Source organism: Ceratosolen solmsi, unplaced genomic scaffold (genome assembly GCF_000503995.2).
Source record: "Ceratosolen solmsi marchali unplaced genomic scaffold, CerSol_1.0 scaffold10, whole genome shotgun sequence".
NCBI classification, from domain to species: Eukaryota; Metazoa; Arthropoda; class Insecta; order Hymenoptera; family Agaonidae; genus Ceratosolen; species Ceratosolen solmsi.
This window is the reverse complement of record NW_011948412.1, coordinates 6,217,729-6,242,861: the sequence shown is the minus strand read 5'-3', so window position 1 is coordinate 6,242,861 and position 25,133 is coordinate 6,217,729. Positions and strand designations below refer to the sequence as shown.

Genomic DNA, 25,133 nt, shown 5'->3' with positions numbered 1-25,133 from the left:
GTATCATTAAATCGATCCATAAAAATTGAATGTACAGAACCGTCAATATCTGCATCGGATGTAAAATATTTAGGTAATATCAGTTTAAAAGTATTATTAATTTTTATCACAAATGTTGTTATTGATATAAAATACAAATTGCACGCAATTATCTAAATGTGTGAGAAAGTAGAAGATATTTTTAGAATTAAAAAATTATCTACAATTTTAATTTATAAAATCAAGCAAAATAATAATAATGATGATGATGATGATGATGATGATGATGATGATGATGATGATGATGATAATGATAATGTTGAAACGTATATTTTTTCAATAGAAGCGATGAACGATCTCATTGATTTCACATGCACCAAGTGCCGGAGAACGTTGAAAAATCCGGATTATTTCATAAACAAAACGGATCCTCAATGCATGGATTGCAATGCTATGATGAAGTTTCAGTGTCCACGCTGTAAATTGTTGTTTCGACAGTTCGACAATGCATACAGACACGCGAGGCAAATATGTCAAATCGACGATAATTCATCGTCGCAGCATCAGCGGCATCAGGTAATAACGTTCTGTGTCGAAACGAAGACTCTTCCGTATTATCGCGTCCTTGCATTATTTCCAATTAAAATTAAAAATTGTCGTTGTTTCTTAAATTGCTCGCCGATTACGATTTATGGCATTTGCAGCTAACTCCCATTCACGTAATCAGCTCTGATGAAAAAGACTCGCCATTAAAGTCACATTTATACATATATTATTACAGTTGATGCATGTCCTTTGATAAAACGATTTGATCGTATGTCGAGATGCGCGAGTAACTCAATGTAAAAATAAGTCCATTGAGCAATAGTGTGAGTGAGGGAGGATCGCCCCCTACGGAGAGGACTAATGAGGCTCGTCCAGCAGGAGTGCGGACCGTCGTCGGGGAGCTCGAGCCTCCAGCAGCCGCGCAAACACTGGCCCCGGCTGACGTCCGGTGGCCACGCGTGCCCCAGGTGCCGTAGGCACTACAAGAGCCGCGAGGGTATGATGAAGCACGCGAGGCTCTGCGGCCGCGCACCCCACATCCGCTGCGAGTTCTGCAGCTACAAAACCAAACGACGGGAGCACCTGCGGGTCCACATGCGACACAAGCACCCTGACCCCGAGTCCTGCCACGGGAGCACCTACGACTGTCCCAAGTGCCGCAAGCAGTACAAGTACCTCACCTCCATGAAGTCCCACGCCAAGCAATGTGCCAGGGTCCAGGGCCCGCGCGACCATTGATCATACGGGGCCTACTATCGTTAATCCCATCCATCCACGCATCCACCCATCATCCACCCATCCACTATTCATCATGATCCTAAGGGGAGTAAGTATGTATTTATGGTACTTCATTTCGTTTACCGATAAGTCTTGCATGTGAATTTGATCATTTGTCGATTAAGCCAATCGTCCTCGTTTATTTATAATTCCATTTGCGCGCGTAAAACGTGCGCTTTTCAACTAGAACTTCCAACCGTTTAAACTTTTCCGATTAAAGACATTGTGTATATATAAATTAACGGCTTTTATCATTTACTACTTTAGCAGTAATTCATTAAAATAATTCCCTTCAATTGTGCGCAGAATTTAATTGCCTATTTATAATCAATTGCCAATCCGTATGAATCGATATTTTGTTTGTTAATTCTCATTATAAATGTATATATTTACATATTATTATATATATATATATATATATATATATATATATATATATATATATATATATATAATGACATTGCAGGTAGACTTAAAATCTTAAAGTAAATAGTCATAATCTTGGAATGATAATTATGTATCGCATAGTTTTACGAAGGATTATAATTCAATTGATCATTATCGTGTGAAAATATTGTCGTTAAGGTTCTCATGTATTCTTAAATTATCGATAATAACAATTCGACAAGTTTATTGCTCATCGTGCTTCTCATAGATCGATCGACATATTTATTCGACAGCTGTTAGTTTAATTTCTCCGTTTAATATGAGATTACCACATCCAGCGTTCGACTCTGCAAGTATTTATTTTATCGCGGACGCTTAAGCGAAATGAAATTCAAAAGAAATTAAGCGTTATGCGATATTCCTATAGTTTCTCATAAATAATCGCCTCACATGTACGACGGCCAATGAGCTTCTAGCTTGTACGGCGCATGCGCATAACTTTTTGATCGGGATATTTAGTTGGAATGAGAAATAACAAGCGACGGATTCGAATTCTTAAGTGCTCGATTGTTATTTTGGCGGTTATGTGGTGGATTTAGTACATGATTTGTGCTCGTTTATTTAGTGACTTTTCATCCACATTCGGTAAATACATAATAATTCAGTGCCAGTGTGATAAATAATACGATAAAAGATAATGCCACTGCGTAGTTTCAAGTTCGTAATGAAAACATAAGGTTAAGGTTAGAAAGATACTCTCAAATAATATTTGATACTGATGCTTAGTCAATTATATTTAACAATTTCAGGTATTTAAAAAATGTGAATTAAATTTTTTAATTAGATTTTTAGTAATGAGATAATTACGAAATACGTGCAAATGTAAGATATCTATCAAATACATGTGCTTATCATGCGTAAGCAAATAATTATAGTTAAAAGAGGTTTGTTTCTGAGGCTTACTTTGTGCATTGAATTTTATATAATGTGAGAATTTTAAAGATATTATTCTACTTTAATTCCAACAAATTTGAGGAAATTCAGTTTGTTTTTATGTTAATGATAATGCGTATGTAGATATGGCCTGGATATTGCAAAACTAACAATCATCCAAAATGCAATATAATTAAAATTTTTGAAAATTTTAACATCGATTTACCTAGACAAATCTATGTACATAATTTTATATATATATATATATATAAATAATCTTATCAGAAATATGATAGGCTGTTAATAACTAATAACCAATTCAATTATGGTTGAATATTTATGAATTTAGAGTAAAGTTTGTAATCACAACTGTTATCATGCTTTTATAAATTTTATTTTAAATATATATAATAATGTCAATTTGTATATAAGTCATTCAATTTACAATAAGCAAACGAATAACATTAAAAATTACATATTGTATTCTTATCTATAAGTTAGATTAAAAGTTAATTAATATTTATATACTTAAATACTAATTGATGTGTGTATAACAGAAAAATTTCTTTTGAAATTTCATGTTATTTTGTATGTATTGATTTAAATTTTTGTCTTAGATATTTAGGACTTATGTCTATAATGAACTAATGAATAATAAGATATTTTGGTCTGTTATCAATACATTATGTTAATATTTAGTTATTTAATTATTTCGTTATTAGATACAAGATACGTTTCGTACTAGATACAAGAAAATAATTTATTTGACGTTCCTGGTTGATTTGTACATATTGATTGAAAATTTTTTTTATCAATAGCATAGGTAAAATACAAAAGATGTAAAATGTGAGCTAAAGGTGCTGAATTATTTTAAATATTATTTTTCCAATTATAAAAATACAATGCTTGTACGTAAATTATATAAAATATATAAAATTAATCTCTATTGGCTACGATATAAATTTTATTAATTTTAATAAAACAATATAAAATATGTATATAAAAGAATGTATTTAATAGTATGTAAAAAGATAAAATTAAGGTAAAAGTTTTTTTTATATAATACTTGTAACTTTAGTTTTATTAGTTATTGATACATGTAAATTGAATATTATTGCAATTATTCTCCGTAACAATGATTCTTAAAAAATTTCTAATCCCAATAAAATATGCATTTTATATAACAATAATTTGTTTAGTTCCATTTAATTTCGATTTCTACATATGCTTATATATAAATATGTAGCTTTTGGGATATCGGATAAGAAAATTATATTGTCCTTGTAGCAAAATAGCATTGAATATGATGTAATTGTAAAAATATTGTTTAAAGTCTATAGAAGTATACAGTTTAAGATTTAGGCATGGATAATTAACGTGATTGTTATATACTAGATTATTTATAACAAGCATTAATTAAAAATGAAATATTTTAAATTGATTACAAAGTACATGTATTTTAAAATTTAAGAGATTCGTAACTTGTGAAATGATAATACGAAGTGTAAAAAAAAATGAACAAATCGAAACGAATACTAAGTGTTAATAATGTTCTACACAAATTTATTTAAAAATTAATTATAACTAATTTTCAATGTTAACCAAGTATAATGTTATAACATTGGATAGTTAAGAATTTACGGATTAAGTCAGTGACGACGATGACTGATAGAAAATAGTAACACTTTCTAATTAATAATTATATTTTATTCGTATATCTGTAAACACAGACATTGTACGTTGAACCACTGTAGTAAATTTAAATAAACTATTTACCTAAATCCATAATTAAATTATTTGTTGTTTAATTGCTCTGCAATTTTATTATAACGAAATGCATGACTAATTTTTCCTACATCTCATAAAATAATTTTTAATATTTTTTATATGTAAATACAATTAAGTAACGGTAAAATATATTGTTGAAAATGAACTTTTTAATTCAATTCCTTATTTTATACAAAGAAATTTTAAATAAAAATATGGAAAAGAAATTGAGAAATTTGTGCATTGTTATTCTATGTTATGTTAAAGGGATAAATAAATATATTCTAATTATGTATATTAGTAATTTGTAATCAATTTAATAAGATTGAGAAACTAGAAATATCTAATTAAAATAATGCAATTGGCTGTTGTACGCAGAAATGTTGAATTTAAAATTTTTCCTTGAACTTATATTTACACTTCAAATTTCAAACTTATAATGCATTAAATTCGAAAGAATTATTGATAATTATCGCAATAGTTTTATCTACAAAAAAACTTGAGCAGAACATCAAGTCAAAATGAAGTTGTCAAATAATTGAAGTTATAGGATTGATAGAGATTAATTTTTTTCTTCAAAATTTGAACAAACGTAATAATTAAGAATAGTAACATTTTGTTACTTTTAACGACTAATCTGATGCTTGTTCTTGAAATTCCACAATTATATGTTTATATTAGAAACGGTACACAAATAAATTTTAAAATGTAACGTATACATTTATAAAAAAAAAAAAAAAGAAGAAGAAAAACATACTGCGTGTACGACATTTTAATATTCATAATTATTATAGTTACATTATTGATTTTTTTTTTTTTTTATCAATATATTAAGCAATTACACAAGTGCATTAATCATGAACTGAAATAAATTTGATTGATAAGATTTTTTAAAATTATTAATATAATAACTTATTACAATGATTAATGTTACAAGTTATGCAATTAAATCGAAATATCCCCTTGATAAATTATATTATTTTTATAAGAATGTGTAATATGAACACTGAACTGTTTTCTATAGTCGTGTGCTAACGTAAATATATACGTTAAACTATAAGAACAAAAGAAAAATTGAAATAATACTAAATAGAATGTAGGAAAGTTTAATTATTACTTTAAATACTTGGTTGCACCATAAATAAAATATCGATCCAAAACCTTTACGATAAAATGAAAAGAAAAGATTGTTTAAAATATATTGGGAAATTTTTAAGGAATAAAATTAATCATCTAAAGAAAATAAAAGTAATTTACATTTATCTACCTTCTTTCTCCTGTATTGAGCACCCATGTAACAATAAAAATTATCTAACGCACGTAAATAATACAAATGCATTATTTTTCTAAACCTATTCAAAATTAAGCGTTAAATCGACTGAATTTTTTTAAAATTAATAAAACGATTTAATTTGTAAAATAATATATATAATAAAATATATTTGTTTGGAGCCTCTTGGATTATAATATACTTTTGTACTTTTGCGTACACTTGTTTCATTTGTAATTAAAATTACAGTTTTATTTTCATATACGTTTTTATTTCATTCAGTATCAATTAAAAATAACATTAAAAAATAAGTTGGATCTATGATTAACGTTTTTCACAATGTGGGTAATAATAAATCAAAATTAAATTGCACTACATACACTTTTACTTTTTCAGATTATGTTCATTATTATATAATAACTATAATAATTATATATTATATAGGATAGTTATCATTATAGAAGTTAAAACATGTAATACCTTTGAAAAAATGAACTCCTATTCACTAATTATCATATTATTTTAAGTCTAAGTAATCAAGTATGTTTATATTATATTTACAATATGTCTTCAAATGTAAATAAATATATTAAATACATCCATATTGCCGTTTTTTTTTTTTTTTTTTGTTAATTTAAATCTTTCAAATTAAAAGAATTTCTTAACATAGCCAACTTATCAGTCAAGATATACAAGTATTGGATTTTAAACAGAGCTACGTGCATTCTTACGTATTATTAATTTAAAATAAAATTATATTACACTGTAATGCTTACGTTTAATTTTCATATTGATTGTTCTAATTTTCTTTGATTACGTTTATTATGTACTATGTAACTTAGTATAGGGATTGCAGAAAGCCGTAGAAATGCCATGAATTCATATTATCAATAAAGGGAAAGATGTGACAATGTTCACGTTGATTTCAATCTAATAAAACTCTGTCTCTGGAATTTCGAATTGTTTCTGATTTTTGAGAGTAAATTAGATATTCAGTGGCCCCTTATATGATAAAATGTAACGTGTAAAATAATACTATCCATTACTATCAGTAAGGGAGGTAGTATAGATGATTTCCGTGAAGAGTTACGAATCTTGCAAATCCAGTGGCGCTACTGATTTCCAGATGATTTCCAGCTTTCCACCAAAATACCAAGGATGATTAAATTGGAAGCTGCCGTGACCCGGACACTAAACGTGAAGAAGCGTATCCTGGAATACTCGATGAGCCTTCGGAGATGGGAAAATCAACCGGTAGAGGAGCCAAACTCACACGACAACACACGTCTGCCTAAATGATAACTAACTACCTCGGACGACACATTTGCTACATATAATCGTTATTCTCGTGTGGACTCTGTGAATTTTACAATCTCTACACAGTCGCCAATTACCCAATAGTTGAAAATTTATTTATCGACGGATTTGCACAGCGCTTGACTGCAGCCGATGTATCGCCCACCGATATATTGGCTCTCAAATTTTTCCATCATTATGGAATAACACACATAATTGAAGAAGCGTATGAAGAACCAAAGCAGAGAATTAGTGCTCTTAATTCCCGTAAGTTGTAAATTAATAGTTGTAAGCATATCCAATCTAGCAAGCCTAGCGATAAACATTAATTTAATACTCAAATATTTCATTACATTTTCGTTTTGTTACGTTTTTCTAAATCAATTAAAGAACGTTCTAATTCTTTTCTTTTTTGTTTAAATTGTACGGTTTTTGAGTAATATTATTTTAGTCAACAAAATTACTTTATCAAGCAAGAAGAAATAAAATTTCGTTGATATAAAACAGATGCACGTTATTTCGTTTTATTTGATGAAATTCGGAAAAAGATTGAACAATTACAAACAAGTGTGGTTAACTAATAAAACCAAATGATTTTAACTATATATATATATATATATATATATATATATATAGTTATTTATTTATTTATTTATTTATTTATTTGTTTATTTAAGAAGACATTGTATAAATTTATATGTAAGAATTCAAATTAATCGAGAATTTTTTTATAAATTTTCAATAAAACTACTTATATCGGAATATGTAATGTATATTTATAAAATAAAATAAATATCTGAAAGGAAAATATGATTTTATATCATTCATTACATATATCTTGAGACATAATTGTCAATAATGATAAATTTGATAAATTACTTCTAATTAACTGTTCTTAATATTAGAAATAACTGTTTCGTATGAATATTTTCATTAAGACTATATTATAAATATAAATTTTTTTTTTTTTTTTTTTTTACTAAGTACGTTAGAAACATGTATAAATTTTATACAGGGACTTATAAATATTTTTACAAACACCTCTTGTCATTATCGAAATTATATTGTTAAATACGTTTTTTCGAAACTTATACGTATCTTAATCTTTTACATTATTCTTTATTCGTAAATTATAAGAAATATCAATTTTTTCTAAATAAAATCGAAGTCAGTGTAGATCATGAACATTCTTATTAAATATAATTAATAAACAAGAACAAATTCATCAGCTCCTAATAGGATCGAATAACTAGGTAATGTAAGAGAGACAGTAAATGAAAAACATCACCATTCTCTCTTAAACGTTTCTTTGAAAATGAACGACAAAATACATTAAATGTTTTGAGATTTTCAGTTATGGAAACGAGTGTTATAGATACTATATTTATGCAATAGATTAATTTTCACATAAACTTATTTTAAATTAATATTCGCCTCAAAGAAAAAAGAACAAAAATTTCTATTATAAAACATAAAAATGTTAAATTTAGCATTGTAATTTCTAAGTAAATCTTATAATTTACAAAATGAGAAAGATTAGTTAGTAGTATGCAGATGATGAAAATATAAAAAGAGATTTTTTATCTAATGAATTTAGAAAATGAATTGATTTATTATTAACGATTATTAACATTTTCATGCACTACAGTTCTCATATTTTATAAGATAGGCCGATAAAGGCAAGAACTATTAATTTATTAATTTTGTACTATATTATTTTGATAATGTTAATGAATATAGAAATAAAAATCTCATTTCACATTCGTATTTTAAGATAATAAAATAACATAAATTCCTGTATATTCAATCTCCGCTACTATAAAAATTATTTTAATAAAATTTATCAATATTTGTGTTTTAAGATTATAAATTTCTTAAAGAACGTTGATATTATTTACACTATTAAATTGTTAAAACATTAATAAATATTTAAGACAATTAACAATAAATGTGTATTCACTAATTTATATAATAAAATAAGTGTACAATTATTGCATAAACATCAGATACTTAGTAAGATTAAATAAAAATATTACGACAAAAATAAATGTCATAAGTATATATAAAAACTAATTTTAACTTAAAAACAAAATTTAATACTAATAATAGTATTTATTAAGAAATTAGCAAGTTTTAAAATTATTATCTATTCACTACTCTTATATATAACAATCCATTTGATGAACAAAAATAATGTTTCATAATGTAATCATCATAAATTCAATTCGGTACTATTGAAAAAGAATGCGCAACAGTTATTCCATAAACAAGTATAAATATGAAATTATCCAATAAATTATTTTATTACGTAGAGTGTACGATTACAAGTGATGATGAATGATGATGTCTGAAGTCTCAAACAAACAAATGCTTAAAAAAAAAATATTAACAATACTTTTAATATATAATTATTCTACTTACTTTTGATATATTATTTTAATTTATGCACATGTGTTATGTAGTTATAAACAAAGATATTGTGTATAAAACAATTGATTTTTTTTTTATTTCATTCTATAAAAATATAGAGACTTTCTCAATTAATATAATTTTGGATAACAAAATTATCATTGATGTGCAATAATAAAATATGAACAGTTGTATTTAAGCTATACAATTATTGTTTAAAATTTCTACAATATTAATAATAAATATTTTCATACTGCTAAATTCGTAATTTTAAAAAATAATGTATTATGCGTTATTTTATAATAAATCATGAAAGAAAATTTCGGTAAGAGACGTGCATTTTCATTATCATTTTCATTAAATGATACATATAATATGATAATAGAAATTCATTCATAGGTGCATTGCTTTGTTACAGATTATATTGATTGCTCCGAAGAATATTTATTGTTTTACGAGATCCATACACAATACTTTTCATACACTACTTCCTGCAATACTGCAATCCTACATTAAACATTAAAAATTACAATATTTACTTCCTCAACTATAATCCGCCAAAATCTCTCGCTCCATGCTTTACAACCAATTAATTCTATGCTCATTGATAAGATCTCTTTCAGATTTAGCTCGGGGAGCCGTGAGGTCGAACCCATTGACAGTCGAATGGCTTCGACGTCGAACGCCAAAATAATCAAACTGTCACACAATCTGATTGTCAGCTTGTCATTTGATCAAGAAGTGCGAGTGCCTCGAGTCTCCCAAATGCTCATTCACCAAGACTAGCGTCGTTCAGTACATGACATACGACTACAATCCTCTACCGAGGTTTGCCTATCCTCGCTGCAACCTCTACAAACACATACGTAAGATGCACCATGGTGTTCAATGATCAATTCCAATGATGAGACGTTGTGTGACTATGCCGTGCATCAGTCCTTGGGAAAATCTCTGATATTTCCAGCGTGATACATTAAGGTGCTCTCCTCTCGCCTGATCAAATAATTAAAAATCATAATTAGATCGGCCGCATGGATGAAAATGTGGATATAATTAATAGAGTGTAGATGAGAATCAATTTTGAAAAATTATCAACATCGATTAATGTGAAAATGCCTGGATTGTAAGCCTACGAAAAACTTTTTAATTTATAAAGCCATTGCTTTCCATTTACATTTGTTTTTTTTTTTATCGTGTAGTTTTTACTTATTTTTATCGTAGATTGCATAAGAAAGTAAACTAATCGGCTAATAATAAAGAGACTTCTATAGTTAGAGCTATTTTTAATTTAACTTAAAAATTAATTAGACCATGAAAAATTATAACTAATAGACGATTGTCTATATTTTTATCATTTCTCTTTTATTTACGTTTGTCATTATATTGGTAATGAATATTATTTTACCGCTCTTTAAAACGCGTATAATATAAAATTTGTATAATGTATTGGCTTCTTTATTTAATTAACACATAATGTGTAATAATAAAAGTATGAAATAATAAATGTAGACAAAACTATGCAAGAAAAATAGAAAACCGAATTGAAAAATATATTGTACTTTTATATTATTCAATTATTCAATTATTTTAAACAAAAAAGGTCATGACACTTGTTCAATTCGATGTCAAATAAAAAAATTGAAAAAGTAAACAAAAAATTTCAATACATAAAAAAATTTCCCTCTACGAAATATATTGCAATTATATTTTTTTTTTTTTTTAAAGATCATATTTGCAACTTTTATGAGAACAATTTTGCGTGTGGGTGTGCGTGCGCGTGTTTGGAATCTTTATTAATCCCAATAGTATAAATACCTATTTGTTAAGATAATGGAAATTTTTTTTTTTTTTAAGGATAGTTGAATGGAACTGAATTGGATAATCGCATAATTGTTAAAATATTTATTACTGTTATGGAAATTGATGTTTAAAATAAGAAAAACTGTACGACAATTATTTAAGATCAGGCGAAAAGTCAATATTTTTATGAAATTATACAAACCACAATTTTTAATAATTCAAATTGCTTATAAAAGTAAAAATTATGATTGGCATTTAAAAATTTTCATTCTGTAATATAATAATATTTATAAAAGTAATGCCATCGAGATATTTTTTAAATATTTGGAAGGTAACATATATCTGTATGTTTGACATGAAGGAAATATGAAAATAAATTATAAAAATTTAATAAAAATTAAGTTGATATATTAGGTTAATATATGTTTATATATATTCGTTTGAATATTTTAATTAAACTAACAGTTAAAATTTATCTTTGTTCTTATGTAATATAATATTTTGTGGCTTATATTATTTAGAATAAACTTTTTAAAAAATATTAAAACTTTTAAACTATTACGTAGAAATTATATTCTGTTTGATTATTTTTACGTTCTCTTTATGAAAAATAGTTTCGTTGAAAAAAATTATGTGAAATATAAAAAAAAAATATATTAATTAAAAATAAAAAATCGGTATGACATACTTACTTATTGAAATTGTCAAAATTAGAAATACAAGTTGACGATAGCAAATATTATAAATTGTAAGAAATATTAGTACTTAATTTACGTTTTAACACACACGTACACCACACACACGTACCACACACACACACACACACACACACACGAGCGCGCGCGCGTACACGCATATATGCATAATGATAAACTTTTAAAATCCGAATCAATTTTTATTATTATTATTATAAAATAATTTAAACAAATAAATATATATATTTTATTTTACACTAATATATGTGACATTATTCTTTATTTATTATCAATATTATATTTTGTTATTAACTGTAATTGTGAAAATTGTGTTTAATAATTAATAAATTAACTGTATGTTATGTCCCTATAATAATCTAAATTAGTGATTAACATATTAACACAATAGCGTGTGATAAATCGCATAATCCATACTAACAATTTTGTAACTACCATTAGTAAATTATAATACCATAAGTAATAGAAGACTTTTCTAATTTTCAGATTGGCATAATTATTGTAAACGTCATTCAAATACTTATCATGGTATAAAGTTAACTTATGGATGCCCATATTGTGAATATGGTTCGAGAAGGACTACTGTGATTTATTCACATATACGAAAACAACACAAGGGCTATAAAGTTTATTATGTAGATTATTAATTTTTGCATTAAAATGTAAATAATATTATGTATCCCAATAAATAATCAATAAATCTCTTACTTTCTATCAAATGAGGCTTTTATTAATTTTCTCTTCATTACAATTTCAGCTTAATAAGTACACGCATTACTATCAATAATACCATTTGCTCTTATGTTGATAGTAGTGTAATTTAACATTTTTTTTTTTTTTTTTAATTTTTTTTTTTTATTAAGTTGCTTGTGTGTTTTGTAGGCTTTTTTGAATGCATCATCAGTCTCGGTTAATGTGTGAACGATATTCTAAAATTATATTTTGTTTCCTTTGTTTCAGTTTTGGAGATTGACAATATGTCAATTAATCGTGTTAATCATTACGATAACAATGAGGACTCCGATACATTGCAATACTCGATAATTTTAAATAAGAAAATCCAAAAACCGAAAAAAGAATCGACGGTGGATATTAATGAAAGGTATCAGCAATACTCTATACAAAGTGTCGGTAATGTTGAAGAAAATAATCAGGTGATGACAATGACGAGAGAAAGACAAGGGAGACGAAGATTGGATAGATTAGCCAAGACAAAGTTGATCGTCGAATCACAAATAAAGCAAATTCCAGTAACTAAAGTAACAAAAAGAAAAAGGGGTCGCCCGCCAAAAGAAGAAAGTAATATTATAAAAAAAAGACCAGGAAGACCGCCAAATTATCTTAAAAGCCTACAGCAAGCATTTGAGCACGATCGATCAAAGACATCCTTGAATAAAAGAAAGCTTAAAAAAGAATCGCGACGTAAAACGATGACTGGCACGAATATAAAGGAATGCGATTACGATGCTCTATTAAAAAATCAAATGGTGATTTTACAAAAATCGTATAATAAATCAAGAAATAAGTTCGAATCGTTAATAAAAGAATTGAGAATGTCATATGCACCGGAGGCTAAAGTTATGAAGAAAAAACGTGGTAGACCTGCGAAGATTCTTAGTATGCCTGTTCCACAAAAGGATGTAATGGCAGGTTTATTAAATAAAAAATCAGAAAAGCGACGCAAAAAATTATCCATAAGTGACGAAAGTGAAGCAATTACAAATATCATTTCAAATGTTCAACATCAGTCTAATGTAAAAACTTCTGTCTAAATGTTTAGCTTTAATCTGTAATATTATTTAGATAAAGAAGCTGCACCGCTGCACAAGTTACATCTGTAATCTTATCGTTTCGACATTTTATTTAAATTTTATTTAATTATTAATTATTAAACGACTAGTTTCTTGAATTTCTTTAATCTCTTGATGCATTTTTGTAATTATTCTTATATTCACTGATTACAAATACTATTTGAATTTCATCATCACCCTTCCTTTATGTTTTGAGTTTCTGATTACAAATCATATCAATTATTACTAAAATCCAATATATTAGACAAAAACAAAAGTATGGTAATAATGTTTTTCGTTTGTAATTTTATCTCTTAAATATCTACCAAAGTATCGTTAATTTAATTATCAATAGCAATTTTATCTTATTTCATTAATCTTTCGTCCATAAATCAACTCCTTCATTAAATTCTTTCATTGTAAAAATTTAAATCTGTTTCGTATTTTTGCATTCGCTAATAACATTGAGCGGACAATTTTCTTTACTGAAAGTAGCATTTAAAGCATTTAAAATTATTTGCATTTAATTATCATTGTCAAAATATATGCAAATAGCCATACCTCCACTCCGGCAATTAGACAATCGGAAAACCAATGATTAGTAATATATTATCTATTTGTATCGATGCCCATAGCTTTTCAGTCTTTTTTTTTTTTTTTTTTTTTTTTTTTTTTTTTTTTTCAAAGCACCGAACGTCATAAGAATTCGCTTTGCATTATATTTTGCAAAAATAATCTATTTCATTATCATTTAGGTCGATCGATCTAGGCGTCCAAGATCGTTTTATTCGCTGACTATTTGATCTCTGTGAGTATAGTACGTAATAAAATTTCTTCGCTCGATACATAATCGTACCAAATAGCTTTGGACGATATTTGAAAAAAAAAAAAAAAAATGAATTAATCTCTCCATCCTCCGATACTAGTAGATATTACGAGTGTTGTACTATGACCTTCATATTCGAAATGATAGAAGAAACATGAAACTATTCATTAATACGCTCAGCTTCAACAACTTTGTACCGTTTGCAGAAATTCTCCCAGTCTATCGAGTAATCTTCGTAGCTCGTCGCATTAGATTCAGCGAGATGAGGCGATTTTCCAACCCACCCGAGCCCCAAGCTTCAGCCGAAGCATCTGTGTAGTTTGTCTTTCTTTCTCCAGTTAAAAATGATTAATCAATGTGATAATGTGCTCGTCTCAACCTGACTGCAATTTCGGTCTGCAAGCCCTCGGACATGCTCGGACGTATGGACATGTCGGATCGTGAATTCGAATCATAACAATTACGATGAATTACATTTATTTTGAAATTCAATTATAAGAAATTTTATCAATCTCACGCGGATACTTCAAGTTACAATTGCAATATCCATCGAGCTGATGGATGCAAAATGACGCAATATGATAACTTTTCTTAATCTCTTACATTAGCATTACGTTAACTCAAGCAATTATATTTTTCATTAATAATCAATACGAATATTCGATAATATTCTATTAAGTACATACAGTACTTTTTTGTGTTATTTTTTATAAAGTAGTTAGTACAGTAGCGACAATATTACAAATACAAATTATTGCACTTCACGATTAGCATCTCAAAATCCTTCGCAGGATTATTCACCGCTATGACCTTTATTAGTAATGTGAATTTTGAAGTAAACAATGCTTGAGTGCTTAGTGAATAAAAATGTAAAAAATGGGCATTATTATTCGGTGATCCTACAGCTTTAATAAAGTTCCGCTTAGCATCTAATATTCATCTAGAAGCTTTAAATAATTTTCGATTGAATGTTTCTCTCTCTAATCCTCTTAGTTGATCGATTAAGTAATTCCATTGTGTATCAATGAAATAGCTTATATTTAAGTTTATTAAGTTCTATATCGTTCATTATTATTATTTTTAACGAATATTGCCTTACAGGCAAATTCTAAAGATTTTTCACTTTGACAAGTGAAAGCTTTTTGTAAAGCTCTTTACTATTGTTTATTCTATCTTGATTGTACTACAAGTTTTTATCCATTTAAATATCTTTTTTAAAATAATTATTAATCGCAACATTATTATAATTCATTCTCACAAATATTATTCGCATAATAATTGTAATAATAACAACAACAATAATAATAATAATAATTATTATTATAATAATTATTATAATAATAATTATTATTATTATTATTGTTATTGTTGTTGTTGTTGTTATTATTATTATTATTATTATTATTATTATTATTATTATTATTATTATTATTATTATTATTATTATTATTATTATTATTATAGTTGTAGTAGCAGTAGCAATAATAGCATTATGAATATGAGAATAATTTATGCCAACATTTTTTTATCAATACGTCTACGAGTATTATTAATTCGTATATATCTTGATATATTCATAAATGTGGTTCATAAATTATTCCAGTGCTTTATAATTAATACAAATTTCATTTCGTTTAAGCAATTGTATTGCGTTTTGAAATATTTTAGTAATTATATTTATTTGTTTTATTGAAATGTTTTATACTATAATATGAATAATGTAATTCTCTAAATGTTAATATTATCATTTTTGGAATATCATATGTTTGCGAAACAAACATATTTTAATTACTATTGCGCATAATAATGAAAATGAATTGATTGAGCTTACAATAAATAATACTAGTATTTAAGAATGCGTGAATTAATGTAACATACAATAATAAGCATTATTTCCTTAATAAATAATCAAGTTCCCTCCACTCTTGTTTCATTTTCTCACTTATTCGATTTAATCGCATAGAATATAATAATTAGTCGTTTGGTACAGTGCCAGTCAAGATTCTCAAGACTGTAAAGTCTAGTTATACAATTAATTATATATGACGAATAATGTGGTTCGACCAATAGTAACGCAACTATCTTCCATACTTTCAGTCACCATATAACAATTTCCACAGTTAACAACGAAAATTACTACAATTGTAAATATACATAAAAAATGTCTTTTATGATTATCTTTATTTAAGATTAATATCTTTATTAAAAATATAATGAAAATCTGTATGTCAACACTTAATCCTTAAAATAAGAATAAATAATAAATAAACTGTGTATTTGTCAATAAATAATAAAAGGTATATAAAGAGAGGCTGCATTACATAAAAATATATGTAACCGGATATATTTTTATTAAATTGATGTATAAGACTAATAAGCCGTGGATTAATGTTGGTCTTATGGATAACAAATATTCAAGCAATTATATTATTTTATCGAAAAAGAAATATGTTAGAAATTAATTTCACATTATTATCGATTTTGAGAAATATTTGTAAGGGGCTTTCCATGCCAGTCAAAAATATTGTCTAAATATAATAATTCTTTAATTATTAAAGATGTTAAGGAGCAATTTTAATGTATATTTTGAAAAGTGTTTGATAATATGTTCTATCGCTCGATTTCTAACTCAATGACTATGAATATTATCTTAAAACGCTTTCAGACTTCAATTTGTTATAACATAATATTCTAAAGACGAAATTTGTCATGCGATCCTATCAAAAGTTATTTTTGTATTATAAATATGAGAATAAAAAATGTAAACATATTTGTCTTGCTTTCTTTACTACAATGTATAATGTAGTATAATGCTCTTCGTGTCCCTAGTATAACTACTCAATGATTTTTTTTTTTTTTGTTCTACAGCCGTTGCCCAAACTCATCGACATTGATGATGAAAGAACAGTGACCCACGCAAAATTTGTTGAAATTGTCTTCGTACTCCTTGTCGTCTTACAACTGGTCACCTTACAGGCAAATTTTGCAATTATTGACCCACTAAACCGATAAATACGTACTACAACAGTGACATCCTAATCAACTTGTTTGGTTGACAAATATATATTGACGTATCGATTACAAGTTTATAGGCGTACATTTTGAACGATATTGGGACAGAAATAATTATTATTACTATTATTATTAAGGAACATGTTAATAATAATTTAATGCCATAGAAGATATAACAATAGGATAAGATAATTGTACAAGCAAATGCCCTGTCATTATACATTATTTCGCAATTCGACCGTTTACTATATGGACATACTAATTCATGTAAGAAGAAGTGACAATTTTTTGTCGAAATATTTACTAATTAAAAAATAATCTTATTTACAATTGTATTTATGATTTTGTTCAATGATAATTCTCAATTTTACCGATGTAGTATACATAAAAAATAGACCTGTTTAAGTACATTGAATTGAGACGAATCGCAACATAAAACAAATTGAACTCTTATCTTACCTTAATTGTAGTCTGACATAAATAGGTATATCATCTTAAATACGCAATTTAAACATTAATACAACTGCTTAATTCCAACATATAAAATTTTATAGTGCGAGAATTAGTTATGAGAATACGATTTTCCGTGTTTCATACGAGAAATGTTAACCTGCCCATTAGCATATGCAAATTTTACAAGCAATAATTCTTGTAAAAGAAAAAATTAAGAAAAATCATTATTATATTGCAGGTAATTTAGTTAACGAGAAAAAAAAACAAAACAAAAAAAAAAAAACAAAAAAAAAATCAAGTATTTCTGAGAAAAGAAATATAAATTTGACACAAATTTAAAAGAAATGTTGTGTAAAATAAATGTTAATCGGATTCAAATAAACGGCCTCGGATATTTTGGAATCTAAACTATACAATGAGAATTTAATCGACGTATACGTGGACGGTACAACGATAATCGCATATTAACAATTGCAATAACAATTTTCAAACCACGTAGGAAAATCCGTATTGCACACGACACTCAATAGTGCCAACTCGAATCAACACAAATCCTCGCTAATTCCTCTTTGTACTTTATTTTTTTCAGAAATCGGTGCGAAACCCGAGGCCTGGATTTCATCGCCATCGTCACCAGACTTCACGAACTATGTCTGCAACACCTGCAGTGCGGGATTCCGCAGGATCGCCGATCTGCACAGGCACAAGTGTGGTCCGCCCCCGCGCTATAGCTGCCCTTACTGTCACAAGAAAGACAATTACTCGTCCAACATCAATCGACACGTTAAACGTTGGCATCCCTATATGCCTGTTAAATTCAATAAGATATTCTAAAGCGCGAGGATCACGCGACGAAGGTAAAATTCCCAACTGATCGTCACGATGGATTTTATCAAGGAGCGTGATAAGTTATCCGACTTTATTCACTACACGGCACACTTGACGTCCCGTGCAATTGCACTTACGGGAGCAAAGTGAACATGAATTAAGTGCGCCGTGCATGCAAGAAATCGAGATGTTAAACGAGAGACTGTAAAATAAGCAATGTCAGTTTTTTCGTTTACGGATTTTTCATTTATCCTGTAAAATAATATCTACTTGTGCCAAACTGTGTAACATCAATTAAATCCGTGTTAAATTCTATATTCCAACACTATGAACTCGTGCATTAGTCCAATCGATTGCACAATCTCCATTGACAATATTTAAATTGTCGAATGGAATAAACACGTTCCTTCTACTATCTATTTACATCTATTAATCGACACTGATTTCCGTAAAAGCTTAGTAAATATTACTCTAATATTATATATTTATTCAAGCGGCGCTAATTAAATATTTTAGGAGCCAAACATTGTTTTATACGTATTTTATAAGTACATTGTATCGATAATAATTATTTACATAGGTAGAATCGAGTTAACTAGTGTATAAATAAGAACAATATTAAATAATATATTTATGCGTGAGATAAGAAAGGATTAAACAGGCTTAACGATAATTGAAAATCCATCGTAATTATTCTATTTCATTCACCCCGTTTATGAAATTGTACATTGTAAATATTTAAGGCACAGAGCAATTTTAAATTGTTACATACATACATACATACATACATACATACATACATACATAAATATATATACACACACACACACACACACACACACACATATATATATATGTATTGATTGCAAAGAAGCATACAAGTAAGATAAGGATGAATAATCGGACGGGTTTAATGAAAAGCCCAGTGTAGAGTCTATCGAATGAATCTATCGAAGGCAAATGAAATTTTATTACAATTACAACAGACGTATTTATTACTTCTCGTATAATTCTAATACTCTTAATAATACGAAACTTTGATTAATTTTATTATTTATTGAACTAAGACTATCGTAATATCTAGCAAAAATTTTTTTTTTTTTTTTTTTTTTTTGCATTTTTATTTCTCTCATTGAATCCAGATGTCCATCAACCGTATTTATTATAACAAATACCCTTAACTAAGGGAACGACCTAATATAGATGTGTTGACTTTATTTCGTAGAAAATTTACTAATAGCCATTTAATGACACTTTTAAATCCTCTAACTTTACGTATTTTTATTAATCTTATAAGTAAATTTGTAAACAGTCTCTCGTAAAAGTTTTGTCCTTGTTAGGTAATAATCCGAGACTTGCCGAAGCCATACATAATTTTCAATCATTATCAAAATTATCGCTACTATCTCCTTTAAGACTTGCTAACTGTACTTAACGTTAAAACATTCATTGCTTTCATAGTTAAATTGTTTCAACATTAGCTAGTTAACGAATGTAACTTTTTAAAATAATTTGTGCCATACGAAAGAATTACTTACACGTTGATGCTCGTAATCAAATGCAGCTTTTAACAATATCCATATGAAGGAATTATGACGAAATTATTTTAATTTAATTTAACGCAATGAATTACGTAACATTGATATATAAATAGTTAATATACTGTATATGGTACTATCGTCGAAGCAGTGTATTTAGAATTTGGATTTCGTTATTGCGAAATTTTTGAAAAGAATTTGCACAATTGATCGACATTGCTATTCTGTGCAAGATACATTGATTAGGTAATTGTAGAATTTTTATGATTTATTATAAGGCATCTGTTTTTAAAGCATTTGCATATTATTACATTTAAATGACTTGCCTTAAGACATTTTTGTCATCCTGCATAAAGATAACATTAACAGCGATATCCTACGGGAAAATGTTATTAGTCTTTTCATCATTTTACTTCATATTTGTACTGAGAATATTAATAATCTACGACGCAAGTCTAGTAAACTATATTTCGTTAAACTAAATTTTGTTTTACTCTAAATATCCTTCTCGATTTGACAAGAGATCACGAACCAATCTTAATTGCATTTTTTAGCAAATCACTTTCAATTTATAAATATTTCAATAAAAAATGACTTGGACATCATACCGATATGGTAATAAAATGTAATTGTATAGTTGTATAATTAATAAATATAGTTTATTATTAGAAATTTTTATGAATTTAATGAAACTCTGCTTTGATTCAATCACTTCTGAGATTACATTTCTTACATCTATATGTACGACCTGAATTGTCTTATAGTAGACATATTTCATAGAGAATATTGCCATTTTAATAATTTTATTTGGCTATTTTTTAAGAATGTATCAATATCAAAATTGCTTCCGAATCGCTTGAACCAACCTCCATTCAATTTCTCTCCATAACTTTTGTTAATTATACGTGGAAGATTATTCATCTGCTTCTTTCGCATTTGAACGAGAATCTTCTCAAAATTATATTTTTGTTATTATTGTTTAATACGTAGATAAATAGTTGATTGACTGTATGCCTATATACGACGACTTTCCCAAGCATCAGTATTCTCTATGCCGAATTCGATGTAACGTTTCTTACAATTTTCAATTTGAATATTGCATTATACGAAATCTGGCGAGCCAATGTTTCCGATATTCGTACAACTATAAATTGATTATATAATGCGATTATTATTAAGCTAATAATTATAAAATCGGTTTCAATGGTATTTTTTGATAAGGCTACAGCTATCATTCGTTAAATTATAAAACGTTTTATGGCTTTTTTCAAGAATAAATTGACAATTTTGTTTATTTTCATTTTATGAATTACATATATAATAGTTAGTGTATCATAGATGTCATAAAATAATCCATAGAAATTAAAATTATTTGTTTTTTTATGGTTTTATGTATCGATACTTAAAAATATAAATATGCATAGGAGTAGTGAAATTTGGGAATTTCTTTTTTTTCAGGATAAATATAATAGTATGCGATAATTTAAAATAATTTTGTACTGCTAATTTTTATCTAATCTAATCAAATAATTTTTAGTACTCAGTATTCGACGGTCTTTAGCTTATATGATTTAAGTACATTAATTCATGACATTGCAATTAACTTTCAAACTTTGATGAATAATATTCGTAAACTATCATTTATTATGTATTTTGCGAACAAATTTAAGTTTAAAAATTTTTTTTTATATATATATATATATATATATATATATAAGATACAAGAATAATAATAAAAAAATATTTTTATGTGAAAATTAAATATTCTTATTATAAAACTATATTCTGAGCTTGATTCGTACATCACTTACATTTTGTAAAAACAATAAAAATTAGACATTTTAATTAGAATGTTTAAAAATTATTATTGCATTGGATGGCCATTTTTAATACGACACTTTACCGAAAATAGCGATACTGTATTATTTTTTAAATATTCATGATATATTATAATTAATTATAGCAGATAAAATAAACTATTTGATTGTGAATTTTTTTTTTATAACCTTCTGATATTGTATGCTGTGTGAAAATTATTTCATTAATACAAGTTAATATTATGTAAAAGTCATTGTATACATGTTGTGTGCCATATAAAATTACAATCTACGATTTAATTATCCTTAAATTCACACTTGAGTTTTGAAAAGTAAAAATTTTGTAATAATAATTAATACTTTTTCCATTGTACTTCAAATGCAAATATAATTTTAATTGTACATTTTTATATTTTATTTATTAAATTAATTATATGAAAATAGTATTTTTATTATTTATATATTCAAATTTTATATATTTAAAAATTTAATTGATTTGACCTCTTTTACATATACGCAGTTGAATTATAATTAAAAATGAAATGTAATGTTATTGCTATTTGCGTTTTAAAAAATTTATTATTAAAATAAAAATTTATTGTAAAATAAAATTTATTATTAAAGAGTTTTCTCATAATCTATTAATTCCTTTGTATTTAACATGTAATATAATGTTTAATTTTCAGAATGTTTAATTCGTATTCTCTATAGATATATTGTGTTGCATAATATATTAGTTGGATTAGTAAATAATGCAACGTTCTAATACACTTAAGGTGAAAAATAAACTTTGTGAGTACCTTTGAAGCTGCATTTAAATAATTATCCGAGTAATTTGTATTGTCGTAGAGAGGGAACTCGGCGAGAAAATTTAAAGGTAATTAACAGTGATTCCGCGTCCCTTTAATTATTTGAAATATCTGACGATATATGATATATTTTGTCCGGTACTATATTGAATAGACATAATAATTTTTCGGATAAAATATATATTAAAATATATAAATACATATTTTCCGGTATCAATTGAAGAGAAGCTAACATATTATCCTTGGCACTTAACATTAGCCTTAAATCGCGTGCTTTTATTTTATAGTTTGTAAACGATGTACATATAACTTAACGAATATATAATTGTCTAAATACGAATTTTTAACATTTTATTTTAAACGTTTTGAGATTTTTATATTAATTTATTTAAAAAAAAAAAAAAAAAAAAAAATGAATTAGCTACAAACTAAAAATCTTTATTTACCGTGATACATGATCGTTATAAAGTTGAAAATTGGTGAAATTAAGTGTGCAATTAATTTTTGTAAGTACATTTAATGTGTATCGTCAACGTGCGAATATACTTTGCATATTAAATATATATTATAGACTCTTCATAATTTAAGAAATTTATATAATAATACAATAATTGAAAAGTATTTATTTAAAATTTAATATTACATTCAAGCCAAGAGCCTTCGATGATGTTATAAAATTTAATTTATTATTTCTTTATTTTATTTGAAGGATGGTAAAATAATTTCTTTATCATTTACCTTGTATCTTGCGATGAAATTTCATAAAAAGTTATGAAGACTAATCACCGTATATATTTTTCTTTTCAGATATAATAACTAATTGAGTTGAAGATTAACAAAATTTTACGTACTCAACCGCAAGATTTATATAATTATATCGAAACACGAGTATGAAAAATGTCAAGGAAGCTTTGACGATGAATAGAATAATAATTGAGCATTTCTTTATTTCTTTATTATACTTTATGGCAATGATCAGTCCTTCGAGTGTCCTTACTGCCGCGGGCTTAATTATAATATCGACACACGGGCAATCAACGTATTAATCATAAAGCATCGAATTAAAAATTCTTTTATTTTTTTTTTTTTTTTTTTTTCATGTTCAAAACAATCGCACGCATCGTGTAGGCGAGAAGGAGGAGAGGAGATGTTCGAAAGATTGACTGGTTAGGGGTGGGATGGGGCATGACAATGATTTCAAAGTATAATGGACTTGAATTAATATTAGTTGAAAAATGATTGATAGGAATTTTCAGCCTGTGGAGGCTTAAGTCTGTCACACCTATGAAAAACATCGTTCATTGTTATTGAAACGTAAGTAGAGATAAAATGCTGCAGGAGCATGAGCAACATATGTATTTTAATTTCACATTATCGTTTCAACACTTTTGTCAACATGAACAAATGGTACATAGCTCGTGTGAACGATATTCGAACGAATATTATTGCGATTGAATAATTATAATCGTTAGTTAAGCCACATGAATGCAAGGCCACTAGGGCCACAACACCAATCAGTCCAAACATGCATACATAAAAATTACGGATCACCCATTAAAAAAAAAGAAAGAAAAAAAAAAAAAAAAACAGGAGGAAAGTGCTTAATTCGAAACCTGCGTCCTTTCTCAAATGCACCGATCAAGCATCGAACTAACTGCTTTATCACTACCTCCTAAAACAAAATCAAACGAGCCAAAGTGCGGATAGATAGATAGAAGCTTAGCTTGGCCAAACCACTCGTTAGCGACGACGAAACGACCTCCAACTAATAAAAAAAATCTCCTTATATGTTCCCCTAGGTTCGCTGCCGATGCTCATGATAAACCGCGCGGCTCCGAGTTTCCGCAGCCTCCCCATCACCAAGGACCTCACGGCCGTGTGGATGGCCCAGTACGCGTACCATTGCGACAAGTGCGGCAAGGGCTACCAGCACCGGGCGACCCTCCTCCGGCACACGCGCCACGAATGCGGCAAGGAGCCCAAATTCAAGTGTCCCTATTGCCCCCACAAGACCAAGCAGCGGGGCAATCTCTACCAGCACATCAGGACCAATCATCCCGGGAAGAACGTCTTCTCCGACACGGCTTGAGGACGTGGGCGCGCGTCTGACGGTATGCGGTCGGCCGAGTCGTCGACAGCCTTCTCATCGCCGTCGCTCCAGTTTCACGCGATGGAAGTGCCGA

The 25,133-nt window shown here is 27.5% G+C and overlaps 2 protein-coding genes across 2 annotated transcripts in view; both read left to right on the top strand.

Moving 5' to 3' along the window:
* Positions 1 to 13,675, top strand: part of LOC105364514 (uncharacterized) — a 484,373-nt gene extending 470,698 nt beyond the window's left edge. Inside the window, 1 exon segment of the mRNA XM_011502449.1 lies at positions 12,838 to 13,675. Coding sequence (XP_011500751.1) covers positions 12,838 to 13,649 — 812 coding nt within the window. The 3' untranslated portion in view covers positions 13,650 to 13,675.
* Positions 13,676 to 17,286: 3,611 nt separating this feature from the next.
* LOC105364505 (zinc finger protein 534-like) lies at positions 17,287 to 25,039 on the top strand. Its single transcript, XM_011502438.1, has 5 exons — positions 17,287 to 17,298; positions 17,362 to 17,469; positions 18,127 to 18,196; positions 18,548 to 18,748; positions 24,750 to 25,039. Exons 1-5 carry the CDS (start codon positions 17,287 to 17,289, stop codon positions 25,037 to 25,039), a joined length of 681 nt encoding a protein of 226 aa, XP_011500740.1.
* The last annotated feature ends 94 nt before the right edge of the window (positions 25,040 to 25,133 follow it).

Excerpts from the sequence above, each read along its gene's own strand:
- LOC105364505 (XM_011502438.1), top strand. Across the intron at positions 17,470-18,126 it reads TACAACTGGTCACCTTACAG|CATATGCAAATTTTACAAGC; the intron begins GCAAATTTTGCA and ends CCTGCCCATTAG. Across the intron at positions 18,197-18,547 it reads AAATCATTATTATATTGCAG|AAATCGGTGCGAAACCCGAG; the intron begins GTAATTTAGTTA and ends TATTTTTTTCAG.